We start from the raw sequence: 24,342 nt of genomic DNA on the forward strand, positions 1-24,342 counted from the left end.
CACAACACAAGTATGATGTTACATCACTGGTCGGAGTCTCGACACTAAATTGAATTTACCCCACCATAGAAACCTACTTCACCTCTCTGCCAAAACCACCACTCTCTTTCTCTAGTATCTCTCTTCTCCTCATTCATCCTCAGGATGAAGGGCCAAAAACTGTCTCTATGGTAACCAGGTGTTCAACTTTCTCTCCCCCCCCACCCCTCACCCCCCACTGCAGCCTTTTTTTCTCTTGCCAGAATATGAATAGTGGAGGTAGAATGATTGTAATTGCTATCTAAAGAGTTTTATTGTTAGCGTTATCAGACGCACTTGGGCTTCGACACCTGTCAACATGACTGCTGTGAAGAAAAAGAAAAAAAAAAAACCTCTTTAACATTCTAACCCCACCTCCACCACGTAGACTCACGCAGTGATATCGACCAGGTCAGTCCTCTCGCTGGTGCAGCCGTGCGTATCTGTTCTGTGATGACTTATTACTGTATGGCGACCAAGATGAAGGAACTCTGCCCCGTGAGTAATTAAAGATGGTAAATGACCTCTGTCCACAGTCCACACGGACGCCTGTCTTTCTATAGCTGTGTTATCTGCAGCAACATCCATTAACCCCCGCACGCATTCTGGTAATTTCTATTTTCTCTGGAGTGGTTATCGTTCACCCCTCGGGGCACTCGACGTATACTAGAAGCACATTATCAGAAGGTCCTTGATTGCCTCGCACCATCGGAGACGTGAAATGAGACAGAAACACTGAACTCAGACTCTGTGACGATGTGAACAACAGACACGACAACGACGGGGCATCAAGTAATCTCTTAAAGCTTTATTCGCTGTCACGGCCACAGCGTGAGCCTCTTCTCGAAGTATCCAAACATGGTTAGAGAGAATTATGGTAAACAGGCTGGAAGGAAACAGACGGAAATGAATGCACACACATGCAGAGGCTTGGGCGACGATGGACAGCCACCGGCCTCAGAAAGATAATTCACCAGGTCCAAAAATAGTGACATCGAGGGAACTGAAGACGTTTCACCTCTCATCCAAGAGGCTTCTTGAAGTTCTTGGGTTGATGTGGATGGATATTGGAGGTGAAACGTCTTCAACAAAAACCTATTTCGTCCAGTTGCCCTCGATGTGACTATTTTTGGATTAAACGACCTGGACGACTGAGAAGCTACACAGACATAATTAAACAGGATTATAAGGGGTGTGTTGGGGGAGGGGGGGGCAAACAGCCATGATGATAATCCTCTAGTCAGTTTTACCAGAAAATTGGTCTGACTCAGTAATGGGACATTATCATTGGCCCATGTGCCCACGGTTTCCCAGATGTTGTGAGCCCAGAAATGCCTTTGCCAAATGTGAAAATCCAATTTTCTATCTTCAGTTATAGATAATGATGCTGCTGTTTTTGAACATTTACCATTTTCACATGAATGTATTTCATTTTAGGGCCTGTATGTTTTTCCAGTGTTTTTTTTTTTCAAACTACATTCCACACATTTTTGTATAATCTGTTATGGTTTTGTTCAAATAAATGTTACAAAAACAAAAAACAAAACTCTCTGGACATGTTGCTGACCGTACCCTACCCTCTGCTCTGCAGACCCAGTCTGACAGAGGTGAATATCCAGCAGCTTCATGATCTAACCGTTGGATTCGTGCACACAGACTGAGTGAGTAGCTCCAAAATAGACGCACAGATGGTTCCTTCATCTCAACCAGCAGCAGAAAGTCGTGAGGCATCATTCCAGACCTGACAGTTAAAATTAGATCACCACAATTTCCCTTTGAGAGAAAAAGAAGCCGTTTCTCTACTGTCTAATAATATAATCCAGACACACAGCATACAAACGACGTAATGGCTGAAAATGCAGAGGTTTAGTTATATTTTAAACCCAATTAATGCCAAAAAAACAACAGCAGATATTTGGTCTCTGATTGCAGCAAAAACATTTTTGATTTTCTTCATGTGACAAATGAATCTATCCTCTGTTATATGGATTTCTTTGAATTGAAATATATTTTTCCTTCCTAGACTTTGTGTATTCAGCATTTGGCACATGGCAGCAGTAGGATGAAAGAGAATCACATTAGGATTATGATGGGAATTCTGCGTCATGACCAAAAAAAATGTTTTGTTTTGGTTGGTTTTCTTTTTCACCTCAGTGCATTTTAAAATACCCCAAAGAAATGGCTCCTAGCAGTGCTGCTGTGGACTGTAAATTACATCTAAAATTAAATTACTGTAGGAATACAGAGCAGGTCAGAGAAAGACACATTTATAATCCACTACCTCTGCTTCAGGGGCAACAGTTGCCTTGACTTTAAACGCTTTGTTTAGATTACAGACAAAGGCAGTGCAGCGACGCTGCAGGGATTGGTTTTCAGCAGAAATAATGTCTCTGTAATTTAAACATGAACCTATGGATGTTGGTGTTTATCTAAAAAAGAAATGGCTTCAGTGTAAAAACACTGAATAAAATAAAATATACCCACCAAAGTATATACAGTACCATCCCTTAAATTAAATTGGGGTATAATGGAGTTATCTCAGCTGAAGAGTTGTTTAAAAACCAAAAAGTGAGCTGAACTGCCGTTACTATTTTTTGAGCAAGAAGCTGCCACATCAGCACAGAGTCACTCACTGTAAAACAATGAGACGATGTCTCACAGAATCAGTTCATGTTGCACATCATATGTAATGATATATTGAGCATTTCCAGAGGCAGAAATCTTAATGCAAAAGACAACTTCATACTTTGGAAACTTAAATAGTTAAGTTTATAGTTGCAGGTTTGGTCTGTTAAACTGAAGATTGCAGATTTGAATTCAAGAATCGTGCATTAATTGAACATTAGACTCATTTTATAGTCCTTCCATATTTTAGCCTGTTTGTGTCCGAGCCACAGAGGAACCACAACCGCAGCAGAACCGCTGCTGTAAACACAAGCATTTCCCCAGTGTGGGACCAATAAAAGTTCAAATTAATATGAACATTTTTGTGTGAAACACAAGTCCATAAAAATTCACAGGAGAAACACTTGACTGTCGTACGGTTGTCGTAGCCCAAAATCACATACTGTTCTATCGGCGTAGACAGAAGCTCATGTGTTCAACCAAAATACCCGACTGCACCAGGAGGTGGGTCTGAGTCTTGATCTGCATGAACATGTACGTGTGTGTGTGTGTAAAATTCACAGGCTGAGTCAGAGCTCCATCACTTTACTGTTGTGCCTTCAGTTTCCCAGCAATTCATCCATTAAGCCTCTGATTTGCCACAGCAGGCCCTGGGTACACAGTGTTCTGACACCCTGGTGTCAGAAACAGCAGGCAGATCATCACAGTCTGAACTGTTCTCTGTTCTCTCTCTCTCACCCTCTCTCACCCTCTCTCTCCCTTTTTCTGGCTGTGTTTTTATTTTAACCGGCTGCTCAGTTTGAGCTAGCTCGCCTTTGAAATGTCTGGATCTGATTTTTGGTTCAAACAGACCAGCTCTTTATCACTAGGTGTCGACAGTGTACAAGAGAGTCAGAAAGTTCTTAGACAAAAAAAAAAATTTAAAAAAATGTATGGACGAGGTTTGTTTTTAAAACCCTGGCTTGAAGATATTTAATAATATTTAGGCTTTCTGACTTATATTTTTGTCTCATAAAGAATTGTTTCCTATTGTCATATTTTCTATCTAGGAATGTAACTTTTTTTTTCTCCAAAGTTAACCATACAAAAATAATGTGTAATATAAAAAAAAACTCTTTTATGATTTTATGTTTTTTGAGGCTCATTTTCGCTCCGTTCTAAATGCGTAGGTTTCATTTATTCCATGTTGGTGGGATGAGCATGTGTGTTATGTTTCTACACCGATGAAGATGAGGCCTGGAGCACTAATTAATGTGTCAGTGACTGCAGCTCAAATCCCTTCTATTGTATCATCACACACACACACACACACACACACAGACCACTGTTGTATATTTAGAGCAGAGTATTCTGCCAAAAACACTTTTTAAATGTATTTATTTTCTGACCACTTTAGTCTCAGACGTGTGATTACCTCCTCCATCAGGATTCTACCTTTGAGGAGCCTAACGATCACTCCGATTTTTGTCAGACAGGAGAAAATCAATGGTTGATTCAAACTTCTCACCGTCTGTGTTTCACTCCTCACTAACCTCATCAGTGCACATTCACGTCGGCGCTGTCAAGTCAATAGGAATCTGCTTTGAGGGCAGATTCAGTGATGCGGTGGAGAGCTTTACGATAGCGCCATCTAATCAATTGTCAACCTAAGTGTAAGTACTCTTTAAAAGTAACTGAATTTGCCTTTGCCGAAGGATTTGAGGTGAAAGTGACTTTGGAGAGAGAGAAGAAAAGAGCAACCACCGGAGCACCGTGTCGACGATAAGTCAGCGACTTTTCTTACAAGCTCCATCTTTCAAACTGGCAGAGGATTTTTATTCATCAGAGTAAAACTGAATCAGTCACTTGATGAATGGAGCACGACCGAGCCACTCTGAAGAAATGTGCAGGCTCTCAGTGGAGTGAAGAATGAGACTCGTTTTCCATTTTTAAGGTAATAATAGTTCACTTAAAGACAGAAAAAAAAGCACTAAGATTAAATTCCACCCTTTTAAACAGGGCAGTCCAAACGTTCAGAATGATTCTTGGTCCATAATGAAGCATAAAAAGGTTTTCAGCAGTGAACGATCAGTTTTATTTCGTCTTATTCTGTCTCTGTTTTAGACATCATTGAAGGTTTGGAAAAAGTCCATAAAAAATATTCTTTCAAGATCCATAAAATACGTGAATATTTACTATATACAAATATATCAAATGTACACTATTTAGCCTAAAGAAGTGGTTCCCAAACACCGGGTTGTGGACCAATATCGGACTGTGGGTATGTGGTACATACTACGCTGCACAGAATTAATTAAGTGTTCTGGTCCATTAGCAAAAATGTAAATATCATATCTTAAAGATATAATTAAGTGTTCTGGTCCATGTAAAGTGTAAAGTGTTCTGGTCCATGTAAAAAAAAATGTAAATATCATATCTTAAAGATAACAAAACAATGTATAAAAGGCAGAAGATAATAATAATATTTCTGTTGTCTTCATAGTAACTTTAACCAGAGCTTCCACCGTGTTTCCTAACGACTGACTCATGCTCCTTATTCTTTCAGGTGTCATCATCTCCTCCTCCTCTTCCTCCTTCTCCTCCTCCTCCTCACTCGTTGTGAAGCGTTGTTATGAGACTCCAGTCCGTCCCGAATGTAACATGTAATTAAAACCTCCCCCTGATGTTTCCTCATCACCGCTGCTCTTTAGGTTCCTCTCTGTGTGTTCGCTCCGCTCTGGTGCGCGTTACCTGAGCAGCAGTTCATCATTTTTCATATTGAAGAATTATTTACACTCGTCTCCCCACAGCTGCTGCTACACATTTACTGAAGGCACACGGCATGAAAACATACTTAATTATGCCGTCTCGCATTATTACATTTCAGTCATACGTGTGTGTGTGTGTGTGTGTGTTCATGTGTGGTGGACTCTGTAGCTACGGTGATTCATTTTGTTTGGAGACCACAGGGATAATGACTCGTCTCTTGAAAAACATCTCAGAAAAGTTAAATATTCATACAGTAAACGTGAGGAGACCTCAGATCACTGGTGTCTAAACTCTGGCCCTGGGCCCCATCATGGCACTTAAGATGTTTTAAGGAGGCCTTCAACTTTATGTTAAAATAAAAAAGGCCTAGGTACATTTTTATTCTTCTGTTAATATTGTTTTTAGCATTATTTTAAACATTTTGAGAACTGAGTTTTACTTCATTTCCAGCAATTATTACTAATGTTGGTATATTTCGATCATACAGACTATAAGTGGCACTTTTTTTTATCCTTTGGCTGGGTTTGCGGCTTATAAATTAAAATATACAATTTCTCATATTTGTTATTTTCACACTGACAGCCGCTAGAGGGCACTAGTGCAACTTATACTCCGGAGCGACTTATATATATGTTTTTTTTTCTTCCATAATATGCTTTTTTTGGCTGGTGCGACTCCAGAACGACTTATAGTCCAGAAAATATGGTACTTTTGAAGGTAATTTTAATCAACATTTTAATTTTAAGCCCATTTTTAATTTATTTTGCGCTTACCTTGAGCTATGTATTTTGTTTTGCTAATATTATTATCATTGGCTATTTTTGGTTGTCCCTGCAATGGACTTGCAAATTGTCCAGGGTGTATACCACCCCCACCCTCCTCTCCCCTGTTGACAGCTGGGAACGGCTCCAGTGATTTTCCATCATTATCCATGATATACGACCAAAAAGTTCATTCACTGTGTCAGCTGTTTGTCGAGCCTGGTTCTGTTATCCCGCCCTCACAGCAGGCACTCGTGCAGCTCAGACAGTTTATTCTCCGACTTAAATTCCATTACAAGCCAGTGTGTCAATGCGGGGATTATGCAAAGTGAGTGAACATCATTAAACAAACATGGCGGCTGACTCCTCATGTCTTAGGCGTTCGTTTTACAAGGATTGTTATTTCACATCATGTTTTGAAACCTGTTAGCGATGATGTCAGTCAACCGTCTGGCGTGAAGACGATCTGAACGTCTCAGGTGTCATTTTGATTGTGAGGATGGTTCTGCAGGATTATGTGGGTGCTCGCTGTAGAAACGAACTCCAGTTTGCCTCCATCCATCCATCCATCCATCCATCCATCCATCGTCTACAGCTTATCGTGTTAAGGGTCACGAGGGGAGCTGGAACCGATTCCAGCTGGCGTTAGCCAGAAATTGAGGTTACGCTCTGGACAAGTTGTCATTATATCACAAAACGTTTTTTTATATGAAGTATATTATTAAAAAGAAGACAGCACAGAGAGAGCAGAAACATATCTGATGTTCACAAGACCAAATACTTTCAGCGACTGTAAAAATTACATCGGGGATTCATCGAAATGATTCTATGGGTTATTGTGTAACGACATCCTTTGTAATGCAAATACACCAATGAAAATAATCCATCAGAGGTTTGATCTAACCTGATGAGGCTGATGCAGGTGTCAGGTTTCCACAGTGTGTATTCTCTGCTGCAGCCACCACAGGTGGTGTTTGTTTCCCCATCCAGGGTTTTATTGTATTGTCATCCAGAAAATACAAAGGCAAATTACAGTTAAAAAAAAATATATATATATATATATATAGAGAGAGAGAGAGAGAGAGAGAGAGCCTGTCAACAGGAAAATAAATCCATTATATCTGTTTCACACAATAAATGAGTTGGGGAAAAACCTGTCATCTGTGGAAAAACCATTTAGAATTTCAATTATAAATGGATGTTTAGCTGAATAAAGCAGCATAAGGAACCACGGGGGGGTGTTGGCAGTTAACAGCCAAATGCACCGCATCTATGGACTGTGGCCAAATATTTAGTAACAGTCAGCTCCTTACGGTGGAGATATTTACTACACTCACTGTAACTGCAAAAAACTAAAATATTAGTCCAGCAATGTCTCAAAATCAGAGAGAAAGAAGCACGACGAAAAACATCGCTAATTAGATTTATCAACCAAAAATGTAAATAAGCTAAACATTAACTAAAAAGATAACATCATTTATCTAAAAGACCTTATAAAAAATATAGTACTGTTTAGGATCACAAGACCATGTCATTTATCCAAAAGACCTCATAAAAAATAGTACTGTACTGTAGTACTGTTTAGGATCACAAGACCATGGTGTTAATTAAAAATATTTTGTTTTTTTTCATATACGTACATTAATTAACAGTTACATCTGAAACAAGTGAGTACTTCCCCATTTTGCAACTGTTCTCTCCAGCAGGTCTCAAATCTAATTTAAATAAATGGTGTGTGATTTACGCACTGCTCCACTGAACAACTGTGCTGCTCTACTTCTTATCATTATTTAATCAATTCCTAGGGCTGTGAAAATGCCAATATTAATGCTGAGGCGGTGAAAATAAATGCAGATGGTTAATCAGTGGCCTGTTGGACCTGTGTATTACGCCTGTTCTGCATAAATGCATGACGTGTGTCTATGTGTGTGTGCCAATATTAGTGCCAATATTACCGTTGATTGCTGTTACTTGTCTGCAGGTAATGGCCTTTTTATCTCTCTGTGCCCATGAGAAAGCTTTTTCTATGTTAATGTACCGTTCCTGTGGAGTGCACTCGACACGCTTTGCATTTTGAATTTTGCTCTGAGGCATCCTGCAGGAGGAGGAGGATGGCACTCTCATATTTTTCATCTTTTCTTTATGCTTCAAAGCAAATATTCCGTCTGCAGCACGATGAAGACTCCAGACTGTCTGTGGAAAAATTATTCTGCTCCTCCTGCATTCTTTTAAGTTATGTAATTCTCTTTATCTAGAAGGAGAAGGAGAGAGAAAGTAAGAAAAGAGAGAAAAAGTCTGAGTAAAAACATGAGAAAAAGTGAATACATAATTTCATATACATTATGTCATATACGAATGACATCCTATTGCTGAAAGTTAAGAAACTGGGTCATGTCTTTTTTTGTTTTAATTACAGATTTTAATTGTTTGTTACTTGATAATATAATTGTTTTATTATTGCACATTGAATTTTTGTCAGCAGTTATAACTATAAAGTCGAAGACTTTCTATGTTTATTTAATATAAAAATCGAAGATGACTTCGTCAAAACAACAGACAAAAATTAATGTTTTTATCAAATAATTTTTCAACTCTACTTACTATCAGAAATAAAACACAAAATATTATCAATCACAGTTCAATAAATGTACACTTATATCAAAGTTTAATACAATTATTTTTTATTCTATTTAACTCAAATTAAAGAATAAATGTAAGATATAATAATTATTTATTTTAATTATTATCCTCTATCATATGAACTCGTTTTTGACTTAAGGCAAGCAAGTTAAATGTCTAATAAATGTAAGATATAATAATTATTTTAATTATCCTCTATCATACGAACTCGTTGTTGACTTAAGGCAAGCAAGTTAAATGTCAGTGTGCTTTACTGCAGTCAATTACGGTAAATGGTAGCAGTTCGATGTGATGCCTGTTCAGTTCAATTGAATTTGCAACTTCTTTTTTTTATTAAATACATAGCGACAGAGCCCTTTTTAAGAAAACGTATTTAAAATTTCATTATCAAAATTAAACCATTATACAAGACCGCGAACTGACATAAAAACGACGTTATATTGATACTAAATGGATGACGTGTATGTTGTGGGTCCTTCGGACTTCCGGGTCTAGTAAACAGGTAGCTAACGGAGCCGCCTTGTCAAAATGTGAGTCTTATTCTAATAAAAATAACATACAATACTTATGTCAATTACTGTTGTGACCTATTAAATAACATGTGTTTGTGTTTCTTCTTCTCAGGTCTAAAGTTACGTTTAAAATCACGCTGACGTCGGATCCCCGGCTCCCATACAAAGTGTGAGTACACTGAAAACAGCACTTTCCCGTTATATATACATTCATTTAAAAAGAAAATAAATAATTTCGAACCATCATAGAATATGCCGTTCGTCCTGCTTTCACTACACTTTATTGATCATCATTATTTCCGCAGTTTTAAACATATTGTTGTACATCAATAGCGACACGACAACATCTGTTACTCTGAAGCTGTGATTAAGTTTTTTTTTTGCATAGGATCCTATTAAAATGTGTGAATTATAGCCGACCGAAGAAGATTTATACGCTTGCATTTAACGCAAAAGCTATCATCATTACACACACAAATTGTCACTATTGTCGGAAAACAAATGTAGTGCATAAAACCAGTTATGTCCAAAGTCTGGTCCATGATGCAGGTGTTGTACGAGGAGAGGGTTTAATCGCCCTCTCCTAATAAATTAACATCTTCACTTTATGTATTGCTTTGGATGATGGATCACTGTGATTTTACCACAAAGGTTAAAATAATCTGCATCTGATTCCTGCACCAAATGACGAGTCGGGTAATCAAGAACATGTGTCTCATCAATGTTTTGTTTAATCTGTTTCTTAGACTAAGTGTTCCAGAGAGTACACCGTTCACAGCAGTGTTAAAGTTTGCAGCTGAGGAGGTAAGCTCAGGATTTGTTTTTCTTTTCAGCAAGGTAATGACTAGTTTAAATTACACTGATGTTGACAACAGACATTTCCATCTTGAGCAATAAAAATAAAGACATTTTCAGCTCTGTTTGATTTTATAGGAGCGCCCATGGGACTATTTGTATAACTCTATACGTTTAGAACGTGACATTGGCAATTAGTAGATTTTCTTATTGATGATAAAGATAATTACTTTGAATCTCTATTGTGACATTTGGTTTTAAACTTTAAACTGTCATGTATCAGATATTAAAGTATGTGTACTCAGCAGTACTGCTAATTGGAAAAAACCAGGCATGGGTAATTATACATGACCTTTACTAAGCTAGACTGAAATCTCATTGTGAGCTGCAGAGATAAATGATTACCTGTCAGCCTCACTCTTTAGTCATCGTTCTTCTTCAGCTTGTGCTCAGATCATTGCTGCTGTCTGTACAGGGTGTGTAACACTCAACAGTGTGTCACACCCTTTACAAAAACACACTTTTGATACGGCCCCTTAAAGTAGGAAAGTCTTACCCCCCGTCCCTGAGTTGTCCACACACACACATTGTCATTTCCTCAGTTATATCCCTACAAATTATTTCTTTTCTTCTGAGACGTCTGCAGCTTTTAGCTGCTTGAAGCTGTGGATGTTAGAGCGCCGTAACTCACGGTGGATAAATCTGTGTCCTTCTATGATTTATACAGACTTTGCCCTCAGTTCCTGTGAAATAGAACAAAAACAAGTCTTTTATTACATTAGCAAAAATGTTTATATAAGGTCAAATGGAACAATCTGTTTAACATTTGAGTCTAACTTTTTTTTTTCATTTCAGTTCAAAGTGCCATCAGCAACAAGTGCAATTATTACTAATGGTGAGTTCTAAGGAAAAGAGATTATACACATTTGTGGGTGTGTGTTTTTGTGTGTCTGGGCAACCCTTGGCAGAAGGTTTTAATCCTGCCCTGGCTCTGGTGTGATGAATAAGCACAAACAATTCCCTGTTGTTTTTCTTTGTTGTCTTTTTCTTCTTCTTCCTCTCCTTCATTTTCATCTTCATGTTCCTCTTCTTAGTCTTCCTCTTTTGTTCTCCTTCTTTCCCTTCTTTGTGTTTCTTCTTCATAATTGCCCCTTTTCTCTTCCTCCTCTTCTTCTACAAAATAATTTACAAGGATGTTGTTTCTAATGGAGACACTTTGTTTTATTAATATGTTGGGAACTGTATTTGGATCGTTTGTCTAAGTTTGTATTCACTGTGTCTAATGTGATTTCCCAACTGCAAACATCATGAATATGGAAACAGATGTAACCGAGTGTTTAACTGTGCAACAATTAGATGTTAAATATCAGGGTTGCTGATATTGTAAATGATCTTTTCTTTGTTCTCCAGGTTTTCCTCATTTCACAACAGTACTTTCATTTTCTGTTGTTGTTGTTGAGGTTTTTTTTTTTTAGTCTATTTCTCAGGGCAGAACCAATAACAACAGCGCTGTTATTGTTGCTGTTTTCTTCTGTCACCTCCGTGTGGCGTCATTAGAGATAAACAGCTGATATTGTAAATGATCTTTTTTTTGTTCTCCAGTTTTTCCTCATTTGCACGACAGTACTTTCATTTTCTGTTGTTGTTATTGAGGTTTTTTTTTTTGTTTTCTCCTTTCAGATGGAATAGGCATCAACCCGGCCCAGACAGCAGGTGAGTTCCTCTGTTTCAAACACAAAAATTAAGCTTGTTGTTTTGTCGTCAGCACTAGCTTTGTAGATGTAGTCATTGTTCACAGTTGTTGTCGGTTTAGTTGATGTGAAGTATATGCAGCGTGTATACAGAAATATAAATAGCAGCAGAGATAAATGTATGCAGAGTATATACAGTACATGTAGAGGACTTTTTCAGCAGAGGGGTTGATGTGACGATCGACTCCGATCGTAAAAGAAGGAAATGTTTAAACACTATCTTCACAGCTTTTACTGCAGTAATCTAGAGTTTATTTACAGATCAATTTAAGGCTACAGAACTCCAACTCAGGCTGGCCACAAAGTATAGAACAGTAAAACTGTCCTGTGACCCCACGACTCTGGAGAGATAATGAATGGAATGGACGTACACTTATTCAGCCCTGATATATAGATCTTCATAGTACCACTGTATTAGAGCTAAAATCACTGATTTTCTGACCTCATACAGGCTTAGAAGCCAAGGAGTAAAAGTTAGTTTCAAGGTCTGTTCAGAACAGAAGCATAAACAGGTGCAAACAGGAAGCACTGAGAATGAAACGAACCAGAAGTGCAGCAACTTCAGCACACTCTTTTCTACCAAACTCCATCAGAAACACGGAGAACCCTGCCTGGAGACGCGGCTTCGGTGTTTAACTAAATTAAAAGTGTGTTTGTGACTGGAGGCAGAGTCAACCCACGGAGCAGTTCACTCAGACACAACTTCACATCTGCACTTTACTGCTGACTGCTGGTGAATCACTGCTGGGTGGTGTTTGTTGTTGTTGTTTTGTTTTTCCTCTGTGTCAGCCTCCTCTCTGTTTTTCCCTGAGGCTCAGTCTGAACACGTAGCCTTGGCCGTGTCTGTCCTGACCGGAGGCAGCGTTTGGTCTTTTCTGCCACATTGAGGAAACCAGAGGTTACTTTTAATTTTGTTTTTCGCAGAAACACGTTTTATCTGCGGTCCTCGTGCTGCGTGCCCACCTGTCTGGAATGGCCTGGGTTCACTTCACACACCCACCTCTGTCAGATTGTCTCCTCTCACACACACCACAGCCTGATGCTCATGTCCACATCCCTGAGCACAGAGGGGGGGTAAGAGGAGAGGAAACTGATCAGGTGTAAATTACAGCTGAGCCTGATCTCACATCTTTTCTTCTTTTGTTGGGAAGACAATTATCTTACGCTTCCTGAAAACAAATTACTAAAATACAATTTGTATTCATTCATTTGAACCCTGGTCTCTCCGTATGAATGTAAAAAAAAAAACCAAAAAAAAAAACACACACAAACAAACAGAGGAGAAAGAATTATTTTTTCCGTTTTTATCCTTGTTTAACTGTCGTTAGTGAAAGTTCAAGGAGGAGGAGTCATTGGGAGAGTTTTCCCTGCTGCGACGACACCTTGTTAATAGAGCGTTTCGGCACTGACGTCCACAGAGACACCTGCATATTAAAAGAGCAGATAATGAAGTATGATCCTGACGAGCCGCTCCGTCTCTGTCCCGTGTCTGCAGGAAACGTGTTTTTAAAGCATGGCTCGGAGCTGCGCATCATTCCCAGAGACAGAGTGGGAGGACAAGTTGACTGATGCTGGTTTTCCCTGGTGGACGTTGTAATGACTCCTGCAGCAGAATCCATGGCGTATATGTCAACGTAGTGATGATCCTGGGCCCGACACTGACACTGACTCTCCAGAGGATAAATATATACAGATATTTAAGGTCGATTCTGCCTAATGCTAACACTTGGTCCGCTGTCTGTCTGCATCATGTTTTTTGTGTGCTGCATCACAATGTGGCTGCATCCAGGAATGGATTTTAAAAGATGAGAAAAAAGAAAATTTTTTTTCTATCTTTGTAAAATCAGAATAAATCACCATTATCAATAAAAATAAATTCTGTCCTTTTTTGTCAAATTTTATTTAATTTAGGTTATTTTTTATTTAACATGTGTACTGTTTGTCTTATACATTTGATGATTATTCAGCATTTGTACAAATAAACGGTATCCTGGCAAATGAACTCTGACGTCACACTGTTCACCTGGTGGATCTTTGCTGCCCTCTGTCAGGTCACACAATAACATCGGTACTTTACACAAAAAAACTAATTCCAGGTTCCACTCATTACCACAGGGTTTTAACAAATTTATTAGAGTAAAAACGTGCGAGTACAGTATGCTGTAGTTGTGCAAACCACCCAGGTTTAAACGATCTAAAATAGAAATAAAATTTAAAATATAAAGTATGTATCTTGACTTAGAAAGGTTAGACATCTTATAGATTAGACCTTGAGAACTTTGCTCAAAGTTTAACATTGTAAAAATGTTAACTAAAAACTGAAACATTTTGATTTGTTATCACCGTATTAGGTGCAGGTGAGAAAATTAAATCATTGTTTTATTATAGATATACAGTAAGTTAGGAAGTGGTAAAAGTTTAACAAATCTGAATTAAGTTGTGATTTAAAAGTTAATTGTTAAATATATAAATATCTACCCTGACACACAAACACACACACCCTTTTTTTTACTGCCCATCATGAGGGGGGCAGCAGACCACACACAGCAGGTCGACTTCTGTCGTTAGTCTTTGTTTTAACAAGGGTTTTTGTAATTTTATTGGACACCTTGGGGTCTCCGGTCATCTGGCCTCTGCCCTTTGACCTTTCCTGGTCACATTGAGCTTCAGCTGGTGCAGTGGTAGAGACTGTAGCACTGAGACAGTAGGTCTTAGTGAGACCACCCATGTGGGGCAGCGTCTTCTGCTTGGACTCCCGTCTTCTTACCTAATAAATGTAAGTGGTTGGTGTTATCCCACAAGGGAGTTTTAGTTGAGTTTAATAGAGTTTAAAGCGGTCGTTAGGGACTTTATGAAAGATAAAAAAACATGAATTATGATGATTATTATACTTTCTTCAACTCACTTCACAAAAAAGTTACAACCTCACTGCAGTACTGCTGTTGACCCGGAGAGGTCACTGTTAAAGAACTATTTTTGCTCACATTTGTTTGTCCTCAGTAGTTAGATTAATTCTCAAGTTAACTTCACAACCTCCAATTTTTATGACATATTTTTGTCTGCAAAACAAAATATAAAAAAACCCCGTTATGTTGAAACAGCATATTGGAAATAAATAAAAGATAAACAAATCTTTTCATTTAAAACCCAATAGAGGAACCTGAGCAGGTGAGCACGGATGTGGGCGTGGCCTGTGGAAGAAGCGATCAGAACCCGGAAGTGAAACAGTGTAAAGATACAGCGAAAGGTAAGTCCATAGAAACAAAACCAATAATGTCGAATTATCCCAAAATGTTTGAAATAAATAAATCACTAAAACAGTGAGAAACAAGATAAATGTTAAATAGCGGGGTAAAGTCGAAGCGGTGTTTCTGTTAGGACGAGTTTCCCCCCAACGACTACAATCGTTTACTCATTTCAAAGATGGTGGACATGACACAGTGACTTCCGACACCGACTCCTCCTCTTCTGTCCTCGGTGCTCCGCCTGCCTCGCAGGTGACACATTGAGTTGGAGCTTCTTGGCCTCCCATTGGAGACAGCAGATCTAAAATGAGATCTTCTGCTCCCGCACAGTGTCAGCGGAGATAAGAGCCCGAGCAGTAGCCACAGGTCAGAGGGTCGAGTGAAGAAATGTCGGACCAGAGGGTGAGGGAAGGGAAGGGGAGTGATGAGACCACCGTCAGTCTGCCCAGCTCTGCTCATTTTCACCTCATTTCAACACATCTATCACACAAACACATACAGCAGGTGTGTGTGTGTGTGCGCGAGCGAGCGCGGTCGTGTGAAAGCTCAAACTCTAATTAACCCGCGCGCGGCCGTGTGAAAGCTCAAACTCTAATTAACCAGATTCTCAGGTGACATCACACTTCATGGTTTCTGATTAATAAGACATTTGCGGCTCTGCAGTGGAAAATTATTTAATTAGACCAACGACGCGACCCTGCCCCCTTGTGTCGTAAAATAGCTATAGCAGCCAGAGGGAAAGTCTGCAGTTTTCGTTGCCGTTGGTTTGGAGTCACAGTCAACGTTTGTTTCATGAGCAAAATTTACACGAAGCAGAACGTGAAGTTATTAGATAGATTTTTAGTCGTATGTGTTTCTGAAAACATTTCTGTCGTTATACATATTTAAAAGGAAAGAGGATTATCATCGTCATCAGATGATCGTCATTTTTCATATTTATTTTTCTGTTCTATATAATAAGAACAAAAATAATGATAAGGCAGTTTTTTTTTTACTTTTTCTAAGATTTGCTGCCATGTCTAATGGAAACAGTAAACTTCATCACTGCATCACTGCCAGGAGGAAGAGTTTTCTTTATCACAGATCTGAGAATCCATAATCCTCTGAGCCTCAGTAAAATACATCAAGTTGGCCTCAGAGCAAACATGCAGATCTTGGGATAATATGCAGCTAAACTCATATTTTTCTTCAGTTTCCCATGGGTCTTTAATTGTGAAGTTTTTATATATATATAGTACTAGTGTCTGTAATTTTTACTACAGCACATGTGCTACACTCCAGTCCAGTCCAGAGTTTTTCTTCTTCTCCTCCTGTGTCTTGGTCGGCAGCTTCTGATCAGAGAACTTGTGAAAACATCTCTCTTTTAGAAAAGGCCAGTGTGTGTGTTTAAAGCAGCAGACGGTTGGACTCTTAAATCTGTGGACTCCAGTCCTCTAGCTCATCCTTTATAATTCTGGCTTACTTTTTCTCTGCAACAACTTTCTGCAGAAACTTCTGAGTCTTTTGATACAGCACTTGAAGATTGCGTCTTAAGGACTCTGAGCCACGGGCGACTTTAGCTTGTTTATGGTAGAGCCAGGAAGCCTAGTAAACAAAAAGTCTTTAAGCAGCCTGAGTTTGGAGCAGCAGCAGCAGCAGCAGTAGCTTTAGGCTCAGTGATTGAGAGTGAAGAGACTTAGGTTTTCTCTTTATTATGTGGCTCTTGTTTTTTTAATGTTTCCAACTGTGCTGTCACGGCGCAGCTCCTCGCCCGTCACTCAGCCTCCATCCACTCTGAAACATTCCCCGAACCTTCTGACAGGTTTGACGTCCATCGATCGGCAGACTGTGAATCCGCTGACATTGACGAGTGTCTGACATTTCACTGAGAGATTTGTTACAGTAAAAAATAAAAATAAAAATCTCTACAAATGTCACCAGTAGAGCTGCAGATCTATTTATTTACGGGGATTTATGAATTTGAATTATTATATAAATGTAAAATTGCAGGTGTAAATTTGCAGGTAATTTGTTCTGAAGTTTTTATTGGTAGTAAAATATAATTTTATTGGACTCATTAATTTTCATATAAAAAATTTTACAAAAATGGCTAAAAAAGAAAACTAGCGACTGCAGCTAAAATATGTAAATAGTAAGTTTCTTTATAATGGCTAAAATATGTAAATAGTAAGTTTCTTTATTTTAGTTGAGCCATGAATTAATACAAATCAAACAGAAAATGTGGAAAAATTGTTCAGACTAACAGCTCAGAGTTTTGCTTGACGATTTCGAATGTTGAGGAAACACAAATTTAAAATAATATGGATGGATGGATGATGACTTTGTTGACCATGATGATATAATACAAATTTAAAATAATATGAATGGATGGATGATGACTTTGTTGACCATGATGATAACGACGATGGTGATGGTGATGGTGATGATAGTGATGGTGGTGGTGGTGGTTTTCTGAGAATGGTTTTCAATAGGACATTCTTCAGGAAACCCCTCAGGCCTGGAGCTCCAGGTGTTGACAGGATGAAGATGTGAAGTTTGACAGTAAAATAGTCTCTCTCTCTGATTGGTTTACTGAAAACACTGAGCTGATGAAGGAGGAGTGAAGAGTGAGAGAACAGCTGACAGAACAAGGTGAAGATCAGAGGCGTACGGAGGGGAGTGTCGTCCAAACCGAGGCTCGCCCTCGGAGCAGCTGCACGCCATGTTCCTTCAGTTGTGCAGTAACAGAGAGGACTTTGTCATTAGCCCCTCAGACCACCCTCTGCTCTCTCTTTATGTCCACTGGCTGCTTTCACACTGACTCTGAGCAGCGTTTATCTCAGGGAGGGGGAGGAATCCCACAGACTCCCATAATGTCAGCTGTCAGTGGAGAGAGAAACGCTTCATATAGAAGATGAATTTTATTTTTAAGCATCTAAGTGTCTGGATGTGTCTGAAGAACTTCCTGAAGAAGTCCTCGGACGACGTTCAGCACTTCAGATCAGAAACAGTCCCTGAGGACTGGAGTGTTCCACGGTTTAAGATTCTGCTCCGGAGCAAAGTCTTTAATCATCACTTTGCTCCGACAAAGTGTTCCTGAGAAGGACTTTAGCTGAGCTCTTAGAACATCTCAGATCAAGAAGTTTGGTTAACATTTTTCTCACCTTAGCATCAAAAGTCTTATTTTAAAGACAACTAAAAATCAGGACTAAAGCCAGAACTGAATCTGTAATGATTTGGGGCTGCATTTTGTTTACCAATAGGGTCAATCATGCAAACAACTGTAAACCTGTAATGTTTTCATCAGGAACAGCTGCAGTGCTGGTGGGTTCATCTTTGGCTCAACATTACAAAACGTCCAAGTTCGAACCTGAGAATTTTCCGGTTTTTTATGAAATATAAAGTTCAAATTCTCTATGTCATCATCAAAGAACTCCGCAGTGTATTTATTTGTTTGCCTTTTGAACGAGCCTGTTCCTGAAATTAAGTAATTGACCACTAGAGGGCAGTATTTTAATATCTAATCTTGTTTCATCGAGATTCCTGACTTTCTTTTTGTGTAAGTGTAAGTCACAGTTGTCTGGACGATTATTTTTTTCATCATTTAGATAAAATTATAGTCTTTTTTCTTACTTTGAATTTTGTTTCTTTGTTCTGTCAGATGGAAGTTAATCAGATCTGAGTTACATTTGTGCAGTGAGTACTTCTCTCCTCTCCTCTTGGCCTCTCCCCTCCCTTACCCTCCTCTCCCCTCTGCTCTTGTTTCTTCTCCTCCTTTAACAAGATATCGATCTTTCGCTCCAAAAAGCCACAGGAGCTGCAGTGACCAAAACAAGCGGGCAGTCACGGCAGACTGATGCTGGAGGCTGGAGGTGCTGCTCCTGTGTCTAATGTGGTCTGGACTGTGGCAGACTTGTTCTTCATTAGTCTCATCCCCCCTCTGTGAAATCACATGAAAAAAAAAAAAACATTCTGGAGGAGACACGTCAAAAAGCCCAGCAGCTGACAGGAGACATTTCCTCACAATTCAGTGTAAATACTACATGACGTTAATGGGATAAAAATGCAGCTGTGATTATGAACCTGGGGGGAAAAGATTTAAAGAAGAAGAAGAAGCAGCTTAGAAGCAGCAGCAGCTTAGAAGCAGCGCAGTGGTGAAGGAAACGTCTGGTTTTCCTCGACTTTTCCCACAGATTCACTGATGAGCTGCAACTGATATTTACACACTCGGCCTGTAATTCATGCAAACAACCTTGTTCCTCACACTGAAAGTCAATGCAGCATGTTAATCCTGTGTGTGTGTGTGTGAGAGAGAGAGACACACACTCATGCAGGAACAAACTGGCAGTTTCAGCAGACAGTAAACGTTTACCAGAGCAGCACTTGGTGTAAACTCACGTACTCATTGTGTGTGCGTGATTACAGAGCAGCGGCCGCTCGGACGTGTCTGTTTGTTCCGGGTGTTTCCTCTGAATGCCCACATTTTCACGACTGTAATACAGGAACAAAGATGGACCAGATGTGGAACTTGGTGCTTTTCTAGGTCACTGTGTGAACCGCTGCTTGATGGGACAGTGGTGAGAGAGGGGGGTGGGGGGGCAAAGGGTGATGGTGGTGGTGGGAGGAGGAGGGGGGCTTGCTTCCCTTCAAACTCCCAGCTGACCCAGACGGAGCGTAATTGCAGGCTGGACCCACAGTTGGGGCTTGAAATCAGTGGTTTCTTCTCGTCGGGCGCTGCTTGAAAGCCTGGGACTCCTGCAGGAGCAGCAGGTTGTTGTGCAGTTGTGGTGGTGGTGGAGCAGGAGCAGCAGGGACTGAGTGATGGGGGTTGGGGGGGGGCTTCGGCTTTCATTGATTCTAAGTGCTGAAAGCCTGAGAGTAGCAGCTGTGTGATCCTAAACCGAGGTGATGATTATCCTCAGATGGCTCCGCTCCAGACGCTCGTACAGTCGCTGGGCGCTCATTCAGACTAGATCCATTTGTACAGGAACGCATTCCTGACTTCTAGTCGGATTATTGGCTGTTTTTATTGGTCATCTTAAACACTGCCGTACAGTTCATTTGTGAAACATATTGTGACGTGTGAGTTAATTAAATTTAATAGCAATTAAAAAGCTGGATGTTAGCAAGTAGCGTGCCAAAAATTAATGAAGCTAGCAAGTTAGTAAACTGCACACAATATTATATATCATTTGGGAGTAAAATAGCAAAAAAACAATAGCTATATGTTAGCCAAAATGCTACTAACATATGGTTAAGAATAGCTTAAAGGTCATCAGGATGGTCAACATTAGTTAAAAAGCAAAATGTTAAATTAATCAATGTGTCTAAATATATCCTTTAGATCAATGAATGTATCTTAATGACATTTTCTTTTAGTTATTTATATGTGGGCTACAAAAACCATGGGCCACATAAAAGACATACGTGTGCCACAGGTGTAACAGGGGCCAGAGTTTGAATATAATCCCCTTCTTAGAATCGAAACATTTACTTTTGTAACAGTAACTGAGGTGAAATCCTGATGTAACAAAACGTGACTTTTCAACCTCACCTCACAGTTTGTTCCTCACTCCTCACCCACCAGCTTTTTTTTTTTTTTTTTTTTAAGCCAGGGACTTAGAGGCTTCCCGGTGCCTTGTTATCTCCAAGTACACGGCACCTCCAGCTTTTCCAGCTGTCATACTCCTTTCTACACGCTGGAAAAAAAAAGACTCCTCCTGTGACTGTACAGGAGGAGGAGAAGGAGGGAGAGAATGAGAGAGGAGAGAGGTAGAGAGAGAGGGGGGAGACAGCACTCTGATGTGATCTGCAGCGTGAGAGGAGAATGCATTTGGACAGATGAGAGGGAATATTAAAGATCTGTGTCTGATGACAGACGCGGGGGAGCAGTGATCAGGAACAAAGCCTAAGAATTGAACATTAGGGCTGACAAAACTGGAGTCTGTAATCCTGGGCCCCCGCTGATCACCGCCTCCCAGTGGGTGAGTCAGGTAATGAGTGTGGGGAACATGAGCGTGTTCATGTCCTCCTCATTGACTCAATCTCAAACCCTCACTCTTTACTCCCGTCACCTCCAGAGAAGTCTGCCAAAAAAAAAAAATTCAGCCGGTCCAGACTCCTTCAGACCAACGTCCTCCGTCTCAGCGTCTGCTCAGCTCTGATAAGGACACACGTAGAAATGTCTGCTGTTTGAGGCTGTTCACTGAACGTAGGAGATTCAAAAGGTGACATAATGAACCAGAACTGGGGTGAGGCAGGGTGAGGGAGGGAGAGGCAGGAGGATGGAGCCCATCAGGTTGTTGCATTTGAGTAAAAATCCTGTCTGTAAATGACAGTATAGTCCCTGCTCATCACACCGGCTAATTTAACTGAACACACACACACACACGTGCGCCGTTAAAGGTGCGATGAATATTCAGCGGAGCAGGAGACGAGAGCGTTCATCAGCAGGAGGCGACCGGAGGAGAAAGGTTTTATTGTTGGCTGTGGAGGAATGACGACTTCAGCTGAGTGTACGGAATCATTTCCTGTGTGTGTGTGTTTCCTCCAGTGAGACTGTGAGAGGTCAGAGGTGAAGACTGAGGAACAAACAGATGGAATTGACTCTGTCTTTTTTCTCCTTCCCTTCTCTTCCTTACATCCTTACTTTTTCCCTTTCTTCCTTCTTTCTTTCCTTCTTTCACTCCTTCCTACCACTCCTTCCTACCTTCTCCCCTTCCTTACTTTCTTTCCCTCCTTCTCTCCCTCCTCCCTACCTTCCTACCTACCTTCCTTCCTTCTTTCCTTTCCTCCTACCTTCTTTCCTCTCTTTTCCTCTTTTCTTCCCTTCTGCTCTCCCCCACCTTCCCTTCCTCCCTCCTTTACAAAGTTATTTTCCTCTCAGTTTCCTTGTCTCAACACCTGAGGTGAAGGTTGATCTTTGACTCTGACAACATTTTTAAACCAGCGCAGCAGACGACTTTAGACTGAAGTGTCATTTCTGTTTCCCAAAAACTTTTGATCTGCCCTCTGTGCCCCCCCCCCAACTGCCCTCGTTTGATAAAATACAGTAGAGTTTGTTGGGGGGGTGGAACCGCTCCACTCTGTGTCTCTGCAGAACTTTCTGTCCAGTTTGTGACTCACTGCTGTTTGATCACAGTTTGATGCCAGAGCCACAGTGTGAAATAAACAGAAGAGTGATGACATCAAAACAGCCGGCCGTGGATGTTTGTTCTCCGCTGCCTCCCCTCCCTCCGTGGACGATGGCGGCGGCGATGATGGTCTGGCAGCAGAGATTGTCCCCCGACACCAGGAACAATTTTCATCACCGTTGTTTGGTCCCTGACGAATGAAAACACATCCTTCGACCTCAGACTCCCGCCACCCCCGGGCAGTTTTTGCATCCTCTTGCATTATGCTGGTGTTTACACATGTGAAAGGACGGCGTCCAGGACGGCATTCTGGGTAAACACAAGTCTTGAATGTTTCTTGTTTGTAAGAGGGTCAGTGTGTCTCAGTGGCCAACCTTCACAGCCAAAAATAAATGACACCCAGAAAAAAAAGATGAATAAATGCATGAATGCATACATTAATATGAAATAAGCAACAACAAGCGCTGACTTTAAATATTAACACTTTAATTTATGCCCCGTTAGACGCTAACGCCCAGAGATTTGGGGGAAAATGAGGAGTTTCTTGGCGTTTCTGGTCAAAGTCACACGTCGTCGCTGCTCAGTTAACGCTCTGTGTTTTCTAGAATAATTTGAGAAAAAAAAATGGTCCAAAACATATTTTTATTAATAATGATGATTTATTATTTTTCATCAGGTTAATTTAACCCAAATTTGTTTTTGTATTTCGGCCAACTTACTGTAATTTTTATTTTATTTTTTACCAACTTTTAGTTTTGTTTCCCAAACTGTTTTGCTATTTTGTTTTTTACTTTTTAGTCTGTTCTGTTTTGTTTGTTTGTTTTCTAAACTTTTGTCTAAGCTGTTTTTGTTCCAGGGTTTTCTGTCGCTACTTTTTTTTTTTTTTTTTGCTTTGTTGGTGATTTTTCTGATAAATTTAAACTTATGGTTTATTTCTGCCTTTTGGTCATTGGTTGTTTTTTTTCTTCTTTTTTTTTCTTCATTTTTAACAATTTCTGTTGTATTTCTAGATATTTCAGGGCTAATGTTTTGTCTTTAAGCTTAGTTTTTTGTTCTACCATAATTTAAAATAATCATTATTAAAACAACTGGGAGCTAAGTATATTAGCCTTTTTATGTTGGAATTATTTCTTTTGTTGTCAGACTTCAGGGCAAAGGAAAAGATAAAGATAAAGTTACATAAAAGTATTTATTAAGAGCTATTTTTTTTTCTTATGAAATTCATACAAACTGGGTCAAACATTTAATCAAACGTTACATAAAAGTATTTATTAAGAGCTAAATGAATTCATTGGATGTGGTTCATTAGTCACTGTGCCGCTTAAATACAGTCTCATCAGTGTCACAGGAGAAGAAGATGGAGATGAAGAAGAAGGAGGAGATGAAGAAGAAGGAGATGAAGGAGGAGGAGGAGAAGAAGAAGCTGGACCTCAGGTACTTTTTTAAACTCCATTTTTTTCTGCTTCTCCTTGAGAGAAAAAGTTGTGAAATAATTGGAAAAATGCTGAAAGTTAAAGATGCCATTATCACAGAGGCATTGTAGAGAATTATTTTTTTCTTAGATGGAAACCTGGAAACTGTCTTCAGCCCTGAGGGGAGAAAAGAAGTCAGATTTCCCCCCAAATTCATCAGAGAAGATCACATTAAACTGCTGCAGCAGTAAAGTTTGATATGATTCTCCTGCAGGGCATCGTTGTGTTTGAATGTCATGATTAAAAAAAATCTCTCCCATCGTGAACTGAACTCTTAGATGAATCACATCTGTGCATGCGATCCAGTCCCTGCCTCCCCCCTCGTCCCCCTCCTCTCCCTCCCTCCCTCCTCCCTCCTCCTGTGTGAATGTCAGCTCTGCTGCCTATTGCAGACGCGGCTGAGGTACAAAGACTCCCCAAATCCTCCAATATGTGCAGCGATGGGCGGCACTGTAGCGCAGCCTCTCAAGTGTCAGAACTTAAAACTCCTGCGCGCCGCTCTGCCTCAGAATGTGGAGGCTCCGCGCCAACACGGTGACACTCTGAGTGTAGACACTTAGACAAGAAGCGGAGCAGGGTTTTTTTTTTCTTTTTTCTTTTTTCCTCCCTCCTCTTCTCTCCATCACCTCCTCCGTGGATGCTGTGGCTCAGACCCCCCCCCGA

The 24,342-nt window shown here is 40.0% G+C and overlaps 1 protein-coding gene and 1 long non-coding RNA gene across 3 annotated transcripts; both read left to right on the forward strand.

Moving 5' to 3' along the window:
- The first annotated feature begins 9,167 nt into the window (after positions 1–9,167).
- ufm1 (ubiquitin-fold modifier 1) lies at positions 9,168–13,852 on the forward strand. Its single transcript, XM_008333217.3, has 6 exons — positions 9,168–9,322; positions 9,417–9,473; positions 10,051–10,108; positions 10,955–10,994; positions 11,780–11,812; positions 13,346–13,852. Coding segments are annotated over exons 1-6 (264 nt in total). The 5' UTR covers positions 9,168–9,320; the 3' UTR covers positions 13,420–13,852.
- A 1,090-nt stretch (positions 13,853–14,942) lies between these two features.
- Positions 14,943–24,326, forward strand: LOC112488633 (uncharacterized). Of its 2 annotated transcripts, XR_003052936.1 has the most exons (3): positions 14,949–15,097; positions 22,216–22,520; positions 23,548–24,326. It is a non-coding gene; the product is annotated as an uncharacterized LOC112488633 (long non-coding RNA). The 2 variants fall into 2 exon arrangements; XR_003052935.1 differs by lacking the exon at positions 23,548–24,326 and having other exon boundaries at positions 14,943–15,097; positions 22,216–22,609.
- Positions 24,327–24,342: the final 16 nt, after the last annotated feature.

Source organism: Cynoglossus semilaevis, chromosome 19 (genome assembly GCF_000523025.1).
Source record: "Cynoglossus semilaevis isolate Cse_v1.0 chromosome 19, Cse_v1.0, whole genome shotgun sequence".
In the NCBI taxonomy this organism is placed as follows: Eukaryota; Metazoa; Chordata; class Actinopteri; order Pleuronectiformes; family Cynoglossidae; genus Cynoglossus; species Cynoglossus semilaevis.